At 45.7% G+C, this 15,355-nt stretch overlaps 1 protein-coding gene across 1 annotated transcript; it reads left to right on the top strand.

Annotated features, from left to right (window-relative positions):
* Nucleotides 1-4,539: 4,539 nt before the first annotated feature.
* LOC104925344 (XK-related protein 6) lies at nt 4,540-15,279 on the top strand. The gene is made up of 4 exons (XM_010738946.3): nt 4,540-6,024; nt 9,461-9,657; nt 10,268-10,685; nt 11,649-15,279. Exons 1-4 carry the CDS (start codon nt 5,438-5,440, stop codon nt 12,151-12,153), a joined length of 1,707 nt encoding a protein of 568 aa, XP_010737248.2. The 5' UTR covers nt 4,540-5,437; the 3' UTR covers nt 12,154-15,279.
* The last annotated feature ends 76 nt before the right edge of the window (nt 15,280-15,355 follow it).

Genomic DNA, 15,355 nt, shown 5'->3' with positions numbered 1-15,355 from the left:
CCAACCACTATTGGTACCAGCTAGTTGGTCTGCTGTTTGACGCTGGGATGGTAGCATATAGTGATTCTCTTTGCTAAAAACATGCAACAATGCTTGAGAGCGGTGAGACTCAAGCGAAAGAAAGTCGCAGGCTCAAAAACCGAAACAAAGAGCTTAAAGATGCTAAAATAGAGCTCCATAGAGGTTTTTTTGTTTGTTTTAATTAAAAAATACTTATTATCGCAGCTTTCAGTCTTTAAAGGGGTTCATGTGTTGCTGTAGTTTAATATCAATCACTGGCAAACTTTATTTCAGGCATTCAAACCAAAAAGAAATCAGTTTTCAGCCGAGGGAGCTGTGGTCGGTCAGAGCTGACTCTTCAATTAACCTGATAATCCTTTTTTTTTTTTTCCCGCAGAAGCAGAAACAGATGGTGAAGAGGCTGAGGCGCACAGGACATCACAGTTTTTTTTTTTTCCTGTTGACCGTTTTATGCATGGTTGCAGCACAAAAACCACCCTGCAGTACATTTGGACTTTTGCAGTAATCTAACAAGCCATTTAAATGAAAAAGGTCTCTGACTTTAACAAGTCCACGCTCAGCCTCTGTGTCTGTGACGACTCTGTGCAGGTCCCTGAACGCACCGTCCTCACTAAATGATGTAGCAGCAGACTGTCCAAACAAAGACAATGTTTGAATTTATATATATTGCAGTGTCTTGTTCTACTCATGCCTTATTTTGGTGGGTACAGTGCTTTCAACCTGTGTTCATAGAAGCTTCTTCATAAATAATACATTCTGTCTGACCTGAGTTGATCCTTGTGTTGCCGATACTCTCGAGTCGAGTCAAGCCCTGCTGCAGCGCTGCACTGCACACTGACCTTGGCACCAAACCATAAAAAGGTCCTTCGATTTTGAAGAAGCCGCAGGATCTCCTTTCCCATCCTGCTTCAATCGCAGCATTGTTCTTAATTCTTGACAACCCACCCCCCAACAACCCCTCAAGGGAGTGAGCAAGTCATCAACTTCTAAGTGGTTCTTCTCATAATCACTCATAAACCCCTGGAATAGAAAGTGGTTAGCTCGGGATGCAGAAGGAAGAGACAGTCAGACTTTCTTTGTCATAAACTGCTGTTTTCAGCTCTGCAGTCATTTTTCGCCCGACATTGTCGCCAAACCAGCTCGACTGATGCCATGGAAACAAAACAAAAAAAACCTAAACATCCCAAAGACCCTGCAAATTCACTGCATTGTATTAAAAAGACAACATTTTACATTATCCATATGATTATATTAATGTCATGCAGCATGAGAGAGCTCTTAGACTGCCAAAGCATTGAAACAGTGACACATGAATTTCCATTAAAAAGAGTAGAGAACTGCCTCTGTGAGCTGAACAAAATGAACATAAAATGACATGACAACCCTGTATAATTACTTTTTTACTCGGCTGCAGAAAACACATTTTCATTCCTGTATTAAATATCCACAATTTAAAACATTTCTTCTTGTTACAGTCAACTCAGAGGCTGCACATACTGCACGTTCAGCCTGCAGGGGAGGAATGCAACTTGGTACACCACTTAGGTAAATTATGCTTTTTTTACTCCACTACCTTTATCCGACAAGCTAAATTACCAGTTTTATACTTGATAAGAGTTGACAGAGCAGACTGTGGGTTCATTTTGATCCTGCCCACATGCCAAAGTGTCTTACTAAACCTCAAGTTTGTCCCCATGTGTGTGTATGTTGAAAGAAATGTGTATTTTTGACATTACGGCATCCACTAAACAAATAAAATGTAACATGCAGAACAATATATCTGAAATATTCTTTGCAGTCTAATGCCAGGGAGGTGGAAGCATGAAGAGGGCCAGCTCTGTCCTGGACTGCCGCCTAGAGAGACTGCGGGGGCCTTAAACAGCTCCTTCATCGACAGTCTGCTACTCCCACCATGTAAGAAGGAGCACTGCCACAGGTCCTTCATTCCAACAGCTGTCAGTCTCTTTAACACCAGCATGACTTTCATCTATATATTTCTTATTTATTTTTTATTTTTGTGTATATGAGCTGCTGGGTCATTAAAGTCTATCTTATTTTTAAAGTATAAGTCGACAGGAGATGAAAGGAGACTGGTGTGAGGTCAGATGATGTAAGTGTCATTGTGGCTGTGCAGGGTGTCACATTTTGTTGATAATACTGCATGTTCAAGAAGTGGATCCAAATGCAGAGCAAACAGAAAGGTAACACTTACTTATTGTACAGGTAAACACAAAATAACAAACAGACGACTGATGAGTCCATTCAAACAAAAATGGAGCAGGAGCACAGGGAGAAGAGACAGAACAATGGACCGGGGGAACAGATACAAGACTAGTGAACATGCACAAAAAGTAGGGAACAGAACACAGACGAGTAAAGCCGAGAAACACGGACTAAAGGCAAGATGATGAGACACAGGTGAGACTAATCGGGATGGAGCAGACAAACAAAGGCAGGAAGACACAAGGAGGAGGGAGAATTACAAAATAAAACAGGAAACACCACGACATAAACCCTAAAACTGCAGGGAAACATGGAGGATCACTGTATTCACGCTGCTCCACCAGGCTCAATTGTCCTTATATATAATTTCGCTATATTTTGCAGGAGAGCCATAAAAAATGATGCCTCCTAACTTAAAGTACTTTCACTTCTTTTAAACAGTGAAATTACTACTGCATACCACTGTCAGACTCTGTTTGTGTGTTGGAAGTGCTGTCGTCTCCGGTTATTCTCCTGCTGTGCTCACATTATCTTCAACCGTGGGAGCAAATAAAACTCCAATTAACCTCGTGATCTCGTATTTTTTCCCCGGCAACTTTTTCATTGTCAGTGCTTCTAAATAAACTCAGGACTGTGTGGTTAGTTGTGTGAGTTTTCCACAGAGCCCTCGCCGCAGATGCACACTTCCACATTTCCACACATATGAGACATTCTTATCTCGCTTTGTCATTCGCGGGCAGATTAAAACTCTCATTTTGTGCCGTCCTGATTCCCATCAAACTCGGAACAACATTGTTTTTGTTCTTTTGAGGTTTACTGCTGATCCAGGAGCTGCTGCGCACTGCCTACTTTTGTCTTGAATAGCACGTGCACATCATCAGCACGTGAGAAACATTTCATCTTTGACTCTCTGGCGCTTTGCTTCTTCATTTGGGATCAATACTGCAGCGGCAACCTTTGATTTGTGAGCAGAGGTTTGGATTTTATGAGCAGAATTTCATAGATTTCCCTTCCAATGGAAACTTTTCTCAGCACATTGAGCCTCATATCTGCAAAAAAAAAAGTAGAATTTGTTGGATTTACATGCTTTCCATGTGCAACCATGATGATTTCTGATGATAACTGAAGTCATAATTGGAAGATAGCAGAACATCCACCCTCTGCAGATGTTCAGATCGAATTTTTGCTGTTTGCATATTTTCCTTTGAGCGCACTCACACACTCCAAGCAGTGGCTGATTAACTGTCACTCTCATTGTCTCTCGCTCACACACACACATACACACACTCAGACATAGGCAACGCTATACAACCATCGACTCGCTCTCCCTGTCCTTCAGCCGCACAGCCTCGGTTGTCATGACAACAGAGAGGCTAATCTCCAGTGGACAGAGAGAGAAAGTGCTTGCACGGAAACGTGCTTTTGAAAACGTGTGTGTGTGTGTGATGCAGTGTGTGCTTGCCTATGTCTGTGTGTTTAGGAGAAATAAATGAAGTGTGTGTGTGTGTGTGTGTGTGTGTGTGTGTGTGTGTGTGTGTGTGTGTGCATGTACAGTCCAGCTCAATTTAATGATTAGCTCAATGCTGACAACATTTTCACAAGAGGAATCGGTGCTGAAGCGGTTCACAGATTGTCCTTTTTCTTCTCTTTTACTCTCCCACTTCTTCCAACCCTTTGAATCCATCGCTTCCCTCTGTTTTTCCTCTCCTTGACCTTCATTATTCTGAAAACAAAATGCTCTCCTCCTCCTTAAAACTCCTAAATGAACCCTTCTTCTGTCCCTACAATTCCATCTTTTCTCCTCTCGCCATATCTCTTTTTTCTGGCTCTCTCTCTCCGACACTCCCTTTTCCTCCCTCCAACAATTCCTAAATCTTCCAGTCATCTCTCTCTCTTTCTCTCTCTTGCATTTTTTCCGTCAATCTTTTCATACCTTGGAGAAGCTTCAGCCTGAATCATCACACACTCCTTTTATCCCTCCTCTAATTCCTAAATCCATCCATCCTTCTTTCTTTCTTTCTTTCTTTCTTTCTTTATCTCCAGCCTCTCGGCTTTCCAGCTCTCCCTCTCACGCACACACACATACACAGTGTCCATCCCAGTTTCTCACATTCCTAAATCCTAAACGCTTGCCTAGCAGGGATCACACACACACACACACACACACACACACACACACACACACACACACACACACACATATGTTACGGCTGATTAGGCTGGCAGAGCTACAGGGCAGTCAGCCCACTGGAGGGGATGATGGAGACTGTGGAGGGGAGGGGGGAGGGGGGGATATCGAGGGAGGGGATGGATGGGAGAAAGGACGATGATTGATGGAGAGATGAATGTCACACGGGTGGAGATCTCATTTTCCGTCTCTCTTCGAGGTGGAAACCAGCTGCTTTCACTCGGAAAAGAGTCCATACACGGCGCAGTGGGCTCATGCACGACCCCTTATACTTTGGTGCTCGTGCACGCGCACGTGCATGCGTGCAGATGTGAATTGGGGGTTGAAGTTGTCATCCGGTAGAGGGCGGAGTGAGAGTGTGTGTGTGTGTGTGAGAGAGAGAGAGTGAGGAGTGGGGAAGCTGCTGCTGCTGGAGCTGCAGAGGGGCTGGAGCTGCGGAAAGGAGCGGAGCGGTCACGGGCTGCGGCGGATGCCGGGTACCTGCAGCCTAAGAGCGGACGGGATGAGAAGCAGGAGTCGGGGGGGGTCGTCCGGTTGACTGAACAGGAAGGCTTATATTAGCACGAGTCGTTTGATTGATTGAGTCAGGTGTCCGGTGCGCACACACACACACACATCTACACACACACACGTCTTAAGAACAGCGGGAGATGCATTACGTCATAGCCTCCCGTCGCCCTAGATGACCGCGCGCGCAGGACGGGATGATGCAGGGCTGCTGGGCTAGAACCGGAGCTGATTCCGCTGCTGCTGCTGCTGCTCACGAGCGCCTGGTGGCGGTGGCGTCTCGACCGGACGTGGAAGAAGCGGAGCCGCCGTCGCGCGGCCGCCGGCTCTGATGGCTCCACGCGCCCCGTGCGGGAAAGAGACACAGCAGTCGCCGCGGCGCGAGAGGGAAGGGGACAGCAGGTATCTGGGAAGTGACGTGGTACACGCGCCCCGCGAGAAAGCACAACGGTGCGCTTGTCGTGCATTTCGCAGGAGGGCAGGAGCGGGAAGGGGAACATGGCCGCGCAGTCGGACGGCGGCAAAGCCGGGGTCGGGTGCGGCGGCGGCGGTTTCGCCCAGCTTTACGATGTCGATGCCGAGGAGCCGCTGGACTCCGCCGCGATCCACATCTGTCAGTGCTGCCGCACCTCCGCTTGCTACTGGGGCTGCCGCTCAGCCTGCCTCGGCTCTCTGCTCGGCGGGGGCCAGCCTGCCGGAGGGGTCGGCATCCGGGAGACTCACTGCCCGCCCCGGGAGCAGCTGTGGCTGGACTGCCTCTGGATCATCCTCGCCCTCCTCGTCTTCTTCTGGGACGTTGGCACGGACCTGTGCCTGGCGGTGGACTACTATCAGAGGCAGGACTACCTCTGGTTCGGCCTCACACTCTTCTTTGTGCTGGTGCCGTCGGTGCTGGTCCAGATACTGAGTTTCCGCTGGTTCGTTCAGGACTACACGGGCGGGGGGCTCGGGGAGGTGGAGGGGCTGACCAAGCGGGGCGCGGTGGCACTGGGGTGCTTGTATCCCGGCAGGGACCGCCTGCAGCTGGCCACCATCTGGCTGTGGCAGGCCACCATACACATCCTCCAGCTGGGACAAGTGTGGAGGTAGGAGATGGGGGAAGGGGGGCGCACAAACAACAACACAGACCTGATCCTGCCTCACACACACACACACACACACACTCTAAATGTCGCTAATGGGTACAGCAGGGTGTCTACTCGATGTTACCAGAGGAAAGCAAAGCATGCTTCACACTGACAGGCAGGAGAGGAGAACAGGGGAAGGCTCTCTGTGACCTCCCCTGTGCTTCACTTACAGATATGAAGAGAGACTGGTGCTCTGACTTCTTTTGAGTTTCTCTGCTCTCGGTTTTTTGGGGGTCACCTCATGAAAAAGTTCAGTGATCTAGTGGAAAAGATGCTCCTCACACACACACACACACTCTAAAAAACAAACCAAGCTGTTTCTTCCAGGGTCAGACTGTGAGGCGCTGTCCATGGTGCTGAATGCATTTTCAGCACCATGGACAGCGCACAGTCTTTTTTTGTTTGTTTTTTTTTGTTTAAGTGGGAGTCAAATCTGTGTGTGTGTGTGTGTGTGTGTGTGTGTGTGTGTGTGTGTGTGTGTGTGTGTGTGTTTGCTCATGCGTGTGTGACCGGTTTGGAAAAAAAAAAAAAACAGTGTCACGGCTCTTCCCATGAGTGTCAGCGTGCATGGAGAGTACAAAGAGGAAAAGCATCTGCGCTTCTGGCAACACATCTCCCTCTCTCCTCACACACACACACACACACACACATAAACACAAACACACACATGCATGTACACAGAGTTGGACAAGGGTAGGTGCTAATTGTGGTGCTAAAAGCACTGGCGGGAAAAACACAGAAACACACTTTTGCTCTTGTGCACACACACACATGCACATGCGTGTCTTTCTGTAGGGTCTTTGCTCGCTTTGCTTCTTGTTTGTGCACTTGTGTGTGTGTGTGTGTGTTTGACAGCAGCAGCAGTAGTAGTAGTAGCAGGAGTGGAGTGTGCTGGCTTGTCAAAAAAAAGCCTCCGAGCACCTCCACACAAGGACAGCGCTCACTCTCGTTCCCTTTTCCTCCCTTCCTCCACCCCCTCTCTCCTAGAAGAAGACTCCTTAATGGTGTCCACTTGCCTTTGGGCGGGCAGCAGGGAGAGTAGTGTGTGTGTGTGTGTGTGTGTGTGTTTACATCCTGTTGTGCTACTCAGCTCTTCTGTGGTTGTAGGGTTAAATCAACCCCCCCTCTACACACACACACACACATCCCTTCTCTATCTCCATTCACCCCCACCCTCAGCGTGCAAAATGGACTCTCCCACCTGGAGGATAGTGGAGGGCCAGGAGAAGGAGGAAGAAGAAGAAGAAGGAGGAGGGAGGGGGGAATGGTACGGCCTGATTGAGACAGATCGCCTCTAGATGTAGAGAGAGAAGGAGGGGTGAGGGAAGAGATGGAGGAGGGAGAAAAGGTTGCACAATGTGAGTAAAAACAGGTGGGGGGGAGGGGAAAGTGAGGGAGAAGGAGGAGTGGGAGTGAGAGTGATGGGGATAGGGTGGAGGCGTGGAAGATGTACTGTATTCGACATATGGTCTGAAACCGCAGCCCGCCATGTCTAGGCGTTAGGTGGCTGTCAGGGTCGGCGTGAAGCCTCAATCCTTAACATGAGTGTGAATCCAAGGACTCCCTGTTTACAGATGTGAAAAAAGACACAGAGTGATTTCTTTTTCATGGCCTTAGGGTCAAGGACAAACAGTATTTTGGTGTTTGTATCTCATTTTAAAGCTTCTAAATCCATGAATCCAGCTTTAAATGGTTTAGAAACCATAGGTAAGGTAAGATGGGATGCTCCTCACATTGGAGAGAACACAAGAAGTCAGGATGCCAAGCAATGGACACATAAAGCGGTCCACGCCAGAGTTCCAGACTGCTCTCTCCATCTCCGTGCCACCAGATCATTAATTAGCCAGGAGTGCTCCCATGATTGGCAGCCTAAGTGCCTTCCCCATGCCGGCCCCACCGCATCACGCCAGACCTGACGTGTCTCAGCCCTCTCCTCTACAAAGCACGAGCGGTGTGGGCGTTTTTCCTCTGGATGGTGCATTATTTATGTGTTGTGAATTAAGCTTGTATGTTTCATAGCAGATGGCTTTAATAGGCGTTCATGCATAATGCAGGAGCGCACGCGCGCACCTACAGTAGTAAGCAGGAGGCGATCATTAGAGTACTTTGCACAGCTGTACGTATACGCATGCATCCGCACACACACACACACACATACACGCTCTGTGTGTGAGTGGCCCGAGGCATTTTAATTAAAATCACTGCCTACATCCCACCAACATGTACTGTTGTACCAGATCTAGGCCCACTCACTATGTATAGATCCTAAGCTTGTTCATGAAGACGATAATGAAATTCAGATTTGTAGTACATTGTACATGTTCATTAGGGTTTCTTTTAGAATTGGATTTGTTTTATCTATAAAAGCAGAGACAGTAAGAGATGAAGTTATTTATTGTAATGGCATGTATACTAATGATACTTCTATTATGAGAACACACTGTGTCTGTTTGGCTGTTGGGTTTAGTTTTTGTGCTGGTGGGATGGAAAATCAAGCAAAGACATCCTGAAAAAGACGGTGCAGATTTGGCTATGATTGTTGTACGTTATTTCTACAAAGTTTGGAGAGACTTGAGACTTTTGTTTGACCTTCTCTGCCCAGTAAATGCCCACAATTTTCAAAAAACTGTCACAGGAGAGTTCAGGCAGGAGATATGTACACGACAAGTATCTTTAATGACTTACTTACAGGGATGAACACAAAGGATGAAGCACAAAAGGAACTAAAGGCGGCCGATGATCCAAATATATAAAATACAGTTGTTACATTCAAGTTCACACCAATGCCCATTAAGCTTATCACTGGCAAGTAGCATGTATACTGCATGTGTGATATCTCCAAGCAGAACATTTGTTTTGCCGTCATTCCCAGAAACAGATGAGCCCCCTTCACAACATGACGGGGTGCTGCGCAATTCAAATGTTTTAGTCACCGTTAAACAAGCGAGCTGTTTTCATCTGGGCACCTGTCACTGTGCCATCTGCCTTAGGGCTACAACTGTTGACGGATTTCTGATTCATCTTCAGAAAATAGTGAAAATAGCTCCAATAAATTTGAGATGTAACATATTTAAATTGTTTTTCATTCATCTAACCGGCGTAGTAAATCATATATTGCACGTTTATGATGAGGAAAAGCAAATGTTTGGCAGTTTTGCTTGAGAAAATGAGAAATGATCAATGGATTATCACAACAGAGGCCATTTAATTGGCCAGGTTGTAAGATTATGAGGGATTAGTGGTCGTAGTAGTTTCAGAAACTTCTTCAAACAAAAGTAGCGGGAGGTGCAGGAAAGAAAGAAAGAAAGAAAGAAAGAAAGAAAGAAAGAAAGAAACTGAAATTATTAATTATTATTAATTAGTATTATTATTAATTATCTCCAACCCCCTGCAGGTACATCAGGACCCTGTACCTGGGCATCATGTCACGTCGGCAGAAGGAGCACCAGCGGCGTTGGTACTGGGCCATGATGTTCGAGTACGCGGACGTCAACATGCTGCGGCTGCTTGAGACCTTCCTGGAGTCTGCACCTCAGCTGGTCCTGCAGCTCTGCATCATGATCCAGGAGAACCGAGCCGAGACTCTGCAGTGTAGGTGGAGCACAGGTCACACACCGGACGCACTGACGTCAGCTCTTCACACTGTCGCAAAGCCAAACCTAACACGGTGTACTCATGTAGCCCACAAAGTACATACAAATCAACAGCTGCACAAACAGTAATTACCTATTTGCACATACCGTGCTCAGTAATTTGTGGCTGCAGATGGTGCTGCTTTTAGATTTCCACACTGTTTTTTTGTTCAGGTAGGAAAGAAAGCACAATCATAAGTGTTTCGGGGGATGTGCGAGCCAAAGTCCATCAGCCGCCTCTTCCTTATTCATCCAGGAAATGTATCATCTAGGCGGCCACCCACTGGTGTTATTCATCCCTTATCACCCTGGAGTTTTGGGACACCTTCTACTTCAATGCAAATATGTGACTAGCACAGAGGGTGGACGCACACAGAGGCTTGGACATTAAAAATAACTAATAGATTTCAGAGTCATACCATTAGGCGTCATTACCAAATGTTTCTGTCGTGTCACACACTACTTCTTATTTAAAGAAATGCTCACATTATTACTCAAAACACCAGCGGTGACTCATAATTTTTGTCTCACGAACCACGATTCATGCACTCCTCTCCCTCCCTCTGTAGGCATCTCCTCCCTGGGCTCCCTCTTGTCTCTCGCCTGGGTTCTGGCCTCCTACCACAAACTGTTGCGAGATTCCCGTGATGACCAGCGCAGCATGAGCTACCGCGGGGCGCTGCTGCACCTCTTCTGGCGCCTCTTCACCATCTCGTCCCGCGTCCTCTCGCTCGCCCTCTTCGCCTCCCTCTTCCACATCTACTTCGGCATCTTCGTGGTGATCCACTGGTGCGCCATGGCCTTCTGGGTGGTGCACGGGGGCACCGACTTCTGCATGTCCAAATGGGAGGAGGTGCTCTTCAACATGGTGGTCGGCATTGTCTACATCTTCTGCTGGTTTAACGTGAAGGAGGGCCGGACGCGTTACAGGATGGTGGCGTACTACACTGTGGTGCTGGCTGAGAACACCATCCTCACTGGGCTGTGGTGAGTTAGACCATCTTAGATAGATCTTGAACCTTGATGCAGCTAATTCTCCTCGCCTCGCTGGAGAGAATGTCAGGTTTATTCATCTCAATGGGCTTTTTATTTGTAAGAGCATGAGAAAAAATCTTAAAAGTACACAAAAAATCAGCACCTAAGGGGAAAAAAAGGAGATTCAAAGAAAGACTCCCCTTCTTGGGTGATCTGGTGTTCAATAGCTTCTACTTTCCCCCCACTGTAGAGACGGTTTAATCAAAATTAGAAAGTTATACACCCCTGAAGAGCTGAGGTTTCAAATGTGGATTTGAAAATCACCAGCTTCCCTGAGGTAAGTGAGGGTTTATAAAAACTGCGTCTCCTGAGGATGGCGTTTAGGAGAGCTCTAATCGTAAAAGAAAATGTAGATCCAAATGATGTTTTGGGTTCAAATTGATATATGAAATAATTTGGCTCCACCATACTTAAATTCCTTCTGAGTAATGAAACACTGCCCGTCAGCCTGTCCCAGCCTCCTACACACCCAATTTTAAAGGATAAATCTGGTGACGTTCTAATTTTCTTTTATATATTTATATTTTAAGACAAAAACAATGACAGCATCCTACCCACAAGTATTGTTTGTGCTCTGTCGTGCCACAATGAGCCACACTGTCGCACTGAGAGTGACATGTTCCATCATTACCATGAACACACACGCACTGTCATTTCATTTTGACTCATACCCACACACACCATCTTGCTGCCCAAAATAATCACCAGAGCACCAAATGTGGATTAGTGCGCTGCTGAACAAACACACTGTTTACTCCTGCGTGAGTAACGTTTGCTAAAAACGACAGTGCCCGGCTGTTTTTGGGAAATTACTAATCCTGTATTATTGTGACAGTGTTCTAAAGATTTGCTCCGTTGATGAACCGGTGGGGACAGAGACATGATTTTAACCCCCGTGTTGTCACCATCCTGCAGGTACGCCTACAGGGACCCAGTGTTGACCGACTCCTACGCTGTCCCGGCTCTGTGCGGCGTCTACCTGACATTCGCCGGTGGCGTCCTCGTCATGCTTCTCTACTACGGCTTCCTGCACCCTGCCACCACCCACCTCCAGCCAAGCCCGGCCTCGTCCTGCTGCGCCCAGCTCCTCTGGGGTCTCCCCCTACCCCCATCAGCCCCACCAACTGCTCCACCGACCCCGGCCCACATGACCAAGTCGCAGACGGAAGAGGATGTGGCCGAGACGTGTCTTCCCGTCTTCCAGGTGAGATCGGCGCCCCCCACCTCCAAACCAGAGGGCCCGCTCATAAAGATCGACATGCCCAGGAAGCGTTACCCAGCATGGGATGCCCACTACGTAGACAGGCGCCTGCGGAGGACTATAAACATCCTGCAGTACATAACGCCGGCCGCTGTGGGTATCCGCTACCGTGACGGACCCCTGCTGTATGAACTGTTGCAGTATGAGTCCTCACTTTGACACACACACCAGAAAAAAGTGTACCAATACATTGATGTTCAGACATTCTCTCACACACAATGTGGCACTTGATGTAAGCACACAGACACAAAAGCAATCTGTCACAAACACACACAGACACACGCACACAGTCACACACACACAGTCACATACAAATTCCTCGCGGGCACCTACGACCTGCGAGTCCCATGGCCATGACTCAACAAGCTGCTTCGAGCGCGAGTCCATCTCCTTCTCTCTTTATCCTCCTGTCTCTTTATCTCCTACACCTCCGATTAACTCTTCCCATCGATTTTTTTATTTCCCACGTACCGCGCGCTCCGCCGTGAAGAAAAACAAACAAACAAAAAAAAGACGAGAAACGAGCGCCAAAGTTTCACACTGGAGTCTTTGACCACCGCATGCCGTTTACGTTGCGTCGCTCACACTTTCACGGGTTTCAGTAGAATTAAAAGACGTGACACAAAGAAAGAACAAATGTCACTTTTAATAAAAAGGAGTTCGTGAACATGTTGTCGTTAGTCTAGTCAAAAGGTAGTGTATATATTTTCTATGTACAGAAGGGATGTTTTTTTATGTATGTACTGTTACGTTGTTGACTGGAGACAGAGCAATTGGGCACGTTGGTTCGTTGGGTTTGGTTGACAAGATTACCGAGGAGAGTAGCAGAGCATTATTGGGAAAGATGGAGAAGGAAGATAATGGCATTTAAAGCGCACTCAAACAAATTCAAAACATCACTCGAAGTTCGAAGAATAGTAGACATTTTGGAAAATGCACCCCTTCATTGAGATGAGAAAATTGATACCACACTCATGTCTGCACTAAATAAAATGGAGCTGGAGCCAGGAGCTTAGCTTAGCACAACAAAGCTCAAAAAAATAAAAGCACATCAGTCCTTGTGCTAATACTCTCCTGGCTGTTGCTTCATACTTAACGGAGAGATAAGAGCGGTGTCATATAACGCTCTGCTTTTCCAAAATGTCAATATATATTCCCTGCTAATGCTAACACTTTAGGATATACTTGGTTTGAACGAGGGTTAGCGATATTAGCTCAGAACATGACAAGTTGTAGTAGCTCAAAATAAGACCCAAAAACTATAGCTGGTAATGTAAAACTATTTTGAACTAGTGAAACATTGCCAGTCACTGTGTAGTGGAAGAATTAGTGGTTTCCCGCCCAAAAAATATGAAAATAAAACTAGCTACACTGGCTAAACTGGGCTAGATAGCTGAGATATTAGCATTAAGATACACTGAGATACGGTTTTAAACGTTATGAATTAACAGGATATACTAAAAGACATTTTCATTGCAGGGACGCCTGTTGTCACTTTCTCTCACTCAACAACTTGTATGCTAACGTGTTAGCATGTAGCTAGAGCTAAAGATCTGCTGAGAACAGATGATTTTAACGTACACGAGTGAATGTTGCTAATCTCCCGCAAACGTAAAAGAAAGCCATGAAACATCAAAAACACTCTTTTAAAGGAGACCAGCTGTTGAGTCAAAGAATCCAAAACAAAATGGCACCCTCATCTTACAGATAAATGTTCGTGGAAGAAGCGTTAGCGCCTGCTGATGTTTTCAGTATTACTAATTATAAATTTCACCATTATACCACAAAGGAACATAAGGCAGCACTGTTTTGTGAGTGTCTATGCCATGTGGGTATCTAAGTTGTTCTCCATCATTTCCTGTTATGCTACGAGGGGTCCTGGGACGTTACGTTTTCTTTAGGTATTCCGTCCGTATTGCAAATTCTTGGTTGCGTCGGCCAGACAATGAAAAAAAAAGTAGATTTTCAACAGAAAGAGCAAATGCAAGACTAATTATTTCTGATCTATCAAGTCTACCATGATGTCTTAATCATCTTGGTCCCACGCTAACAGGGTGCTACCACTGAAGCTCATATAAAACAATTTTGGGCTTCAATCGCCACAACCCTCTCGATGACTTCTCCTGAAAAGCATCCAATATCAACTCCTCCAAGGCCACCCACGGCTGAGCTGTGATGTATGGCTCATAATTTATTTTTTTGTTTGTTTATCCCTGTAATCCAAGCTGTTACATTGGCAGGCGACAACAAATGAGCCGTGATATCAGTCATCAGCCCGTCGACAGGAACGTTGCTCCTGAAATCACACGAGTTAGTCACCCGATGCTCCACACCTTTTCTCCAGTCCCATGTCAGCGGTAGAGCAGGTGAAACCCAGCCATGAGCCATTTCAAATGGTGCAGTTAGAAAAGATGAACACAAACACGCATGCTTCTTATTATTGCTGCTGGAAAGAGGATCAAGCAAGTGAGGACAAAGAAAAATATTGCATTTTAAAGTGTTAAAAGGGGTACTTCAACATTTTTGGCAGCTTGTTCAGATCTGTCTTTTAGTGAAGACCATTGAAACTGAGGCTGAAAACAAGCTTGATGCTGCATTTTTTGTTTCCACCAAATGTAATCATATCTTGCTAGAAGAATTCAGGTTCTTGATAAGAATTCAAGCACATCAAGCAAAAATGTCCCTTTTTCAGCTTCTCAACCATGAGAATTTATTGTTTTCCTCTGTCTTTTAGACTTGTGACCCTTTAAAAGAGGATTGTACTGATTTAACATTGCAAACTGAGACACTGACAAACATTGTCGGACTCAAAACTCAGTTTAAAAAAAGAAAAGGATCAAAATCAATTCCACAAATTCCTCTATTCCAAAAATACTCTTCCTTTTCAAAAACTGGGACTTATAAAGTAGCCTCAATCTGCTGTCTTGAGAGACAAATTAATCTTTTAAAAGAAAGCAAAGTCTCTCATCTCTCAGCACTGGTTATGTCCTCTAGTTGAGAGCAGAACGAACAGAAAGTAATGTTTTTGTCTTTGTTTTATCCAAATAATCAAAGGATATCAAATTATTCAATAATTTACAAGAGAAGCAAGTAAACATGAGGTTGAACTGAGCTTCCCTAGAGGTTGGGAATATTATACTATTATAGATTAAATGATTAATCAGAAAAAAATGGTCAATACTTTAATCAATCAAGAAAAAAACAATTTGTTAGAACCACATAATGTTTCAGCCAAATGTGGCAGGTGAGAAAAAGAGACTTAAAGGTCCAGTGTGTAAAATTTAGGAGGATACATTATTATATATCTAGAAATGAAATGTAATATAATATATAACTATGTTTTCATTAGTGTATAATCACC

Source organism: Larimichthys crocea, chromosome XIX (assembly GCF_000972845.2).
Source record: "Larimichthys crocea isolate SSNF chromosome XIX, L_crocea_2.0, whole genome shotgun sequence".
Lineage (NCBI taxonomy): Eukaryota > Metazoa > Chordata > Actinopteri > Sciaenidae > Larimichthys > Larimichthys crocea.
This window is presented reverse-complemented; position numbering and strand designations above follow the sequence as displayed.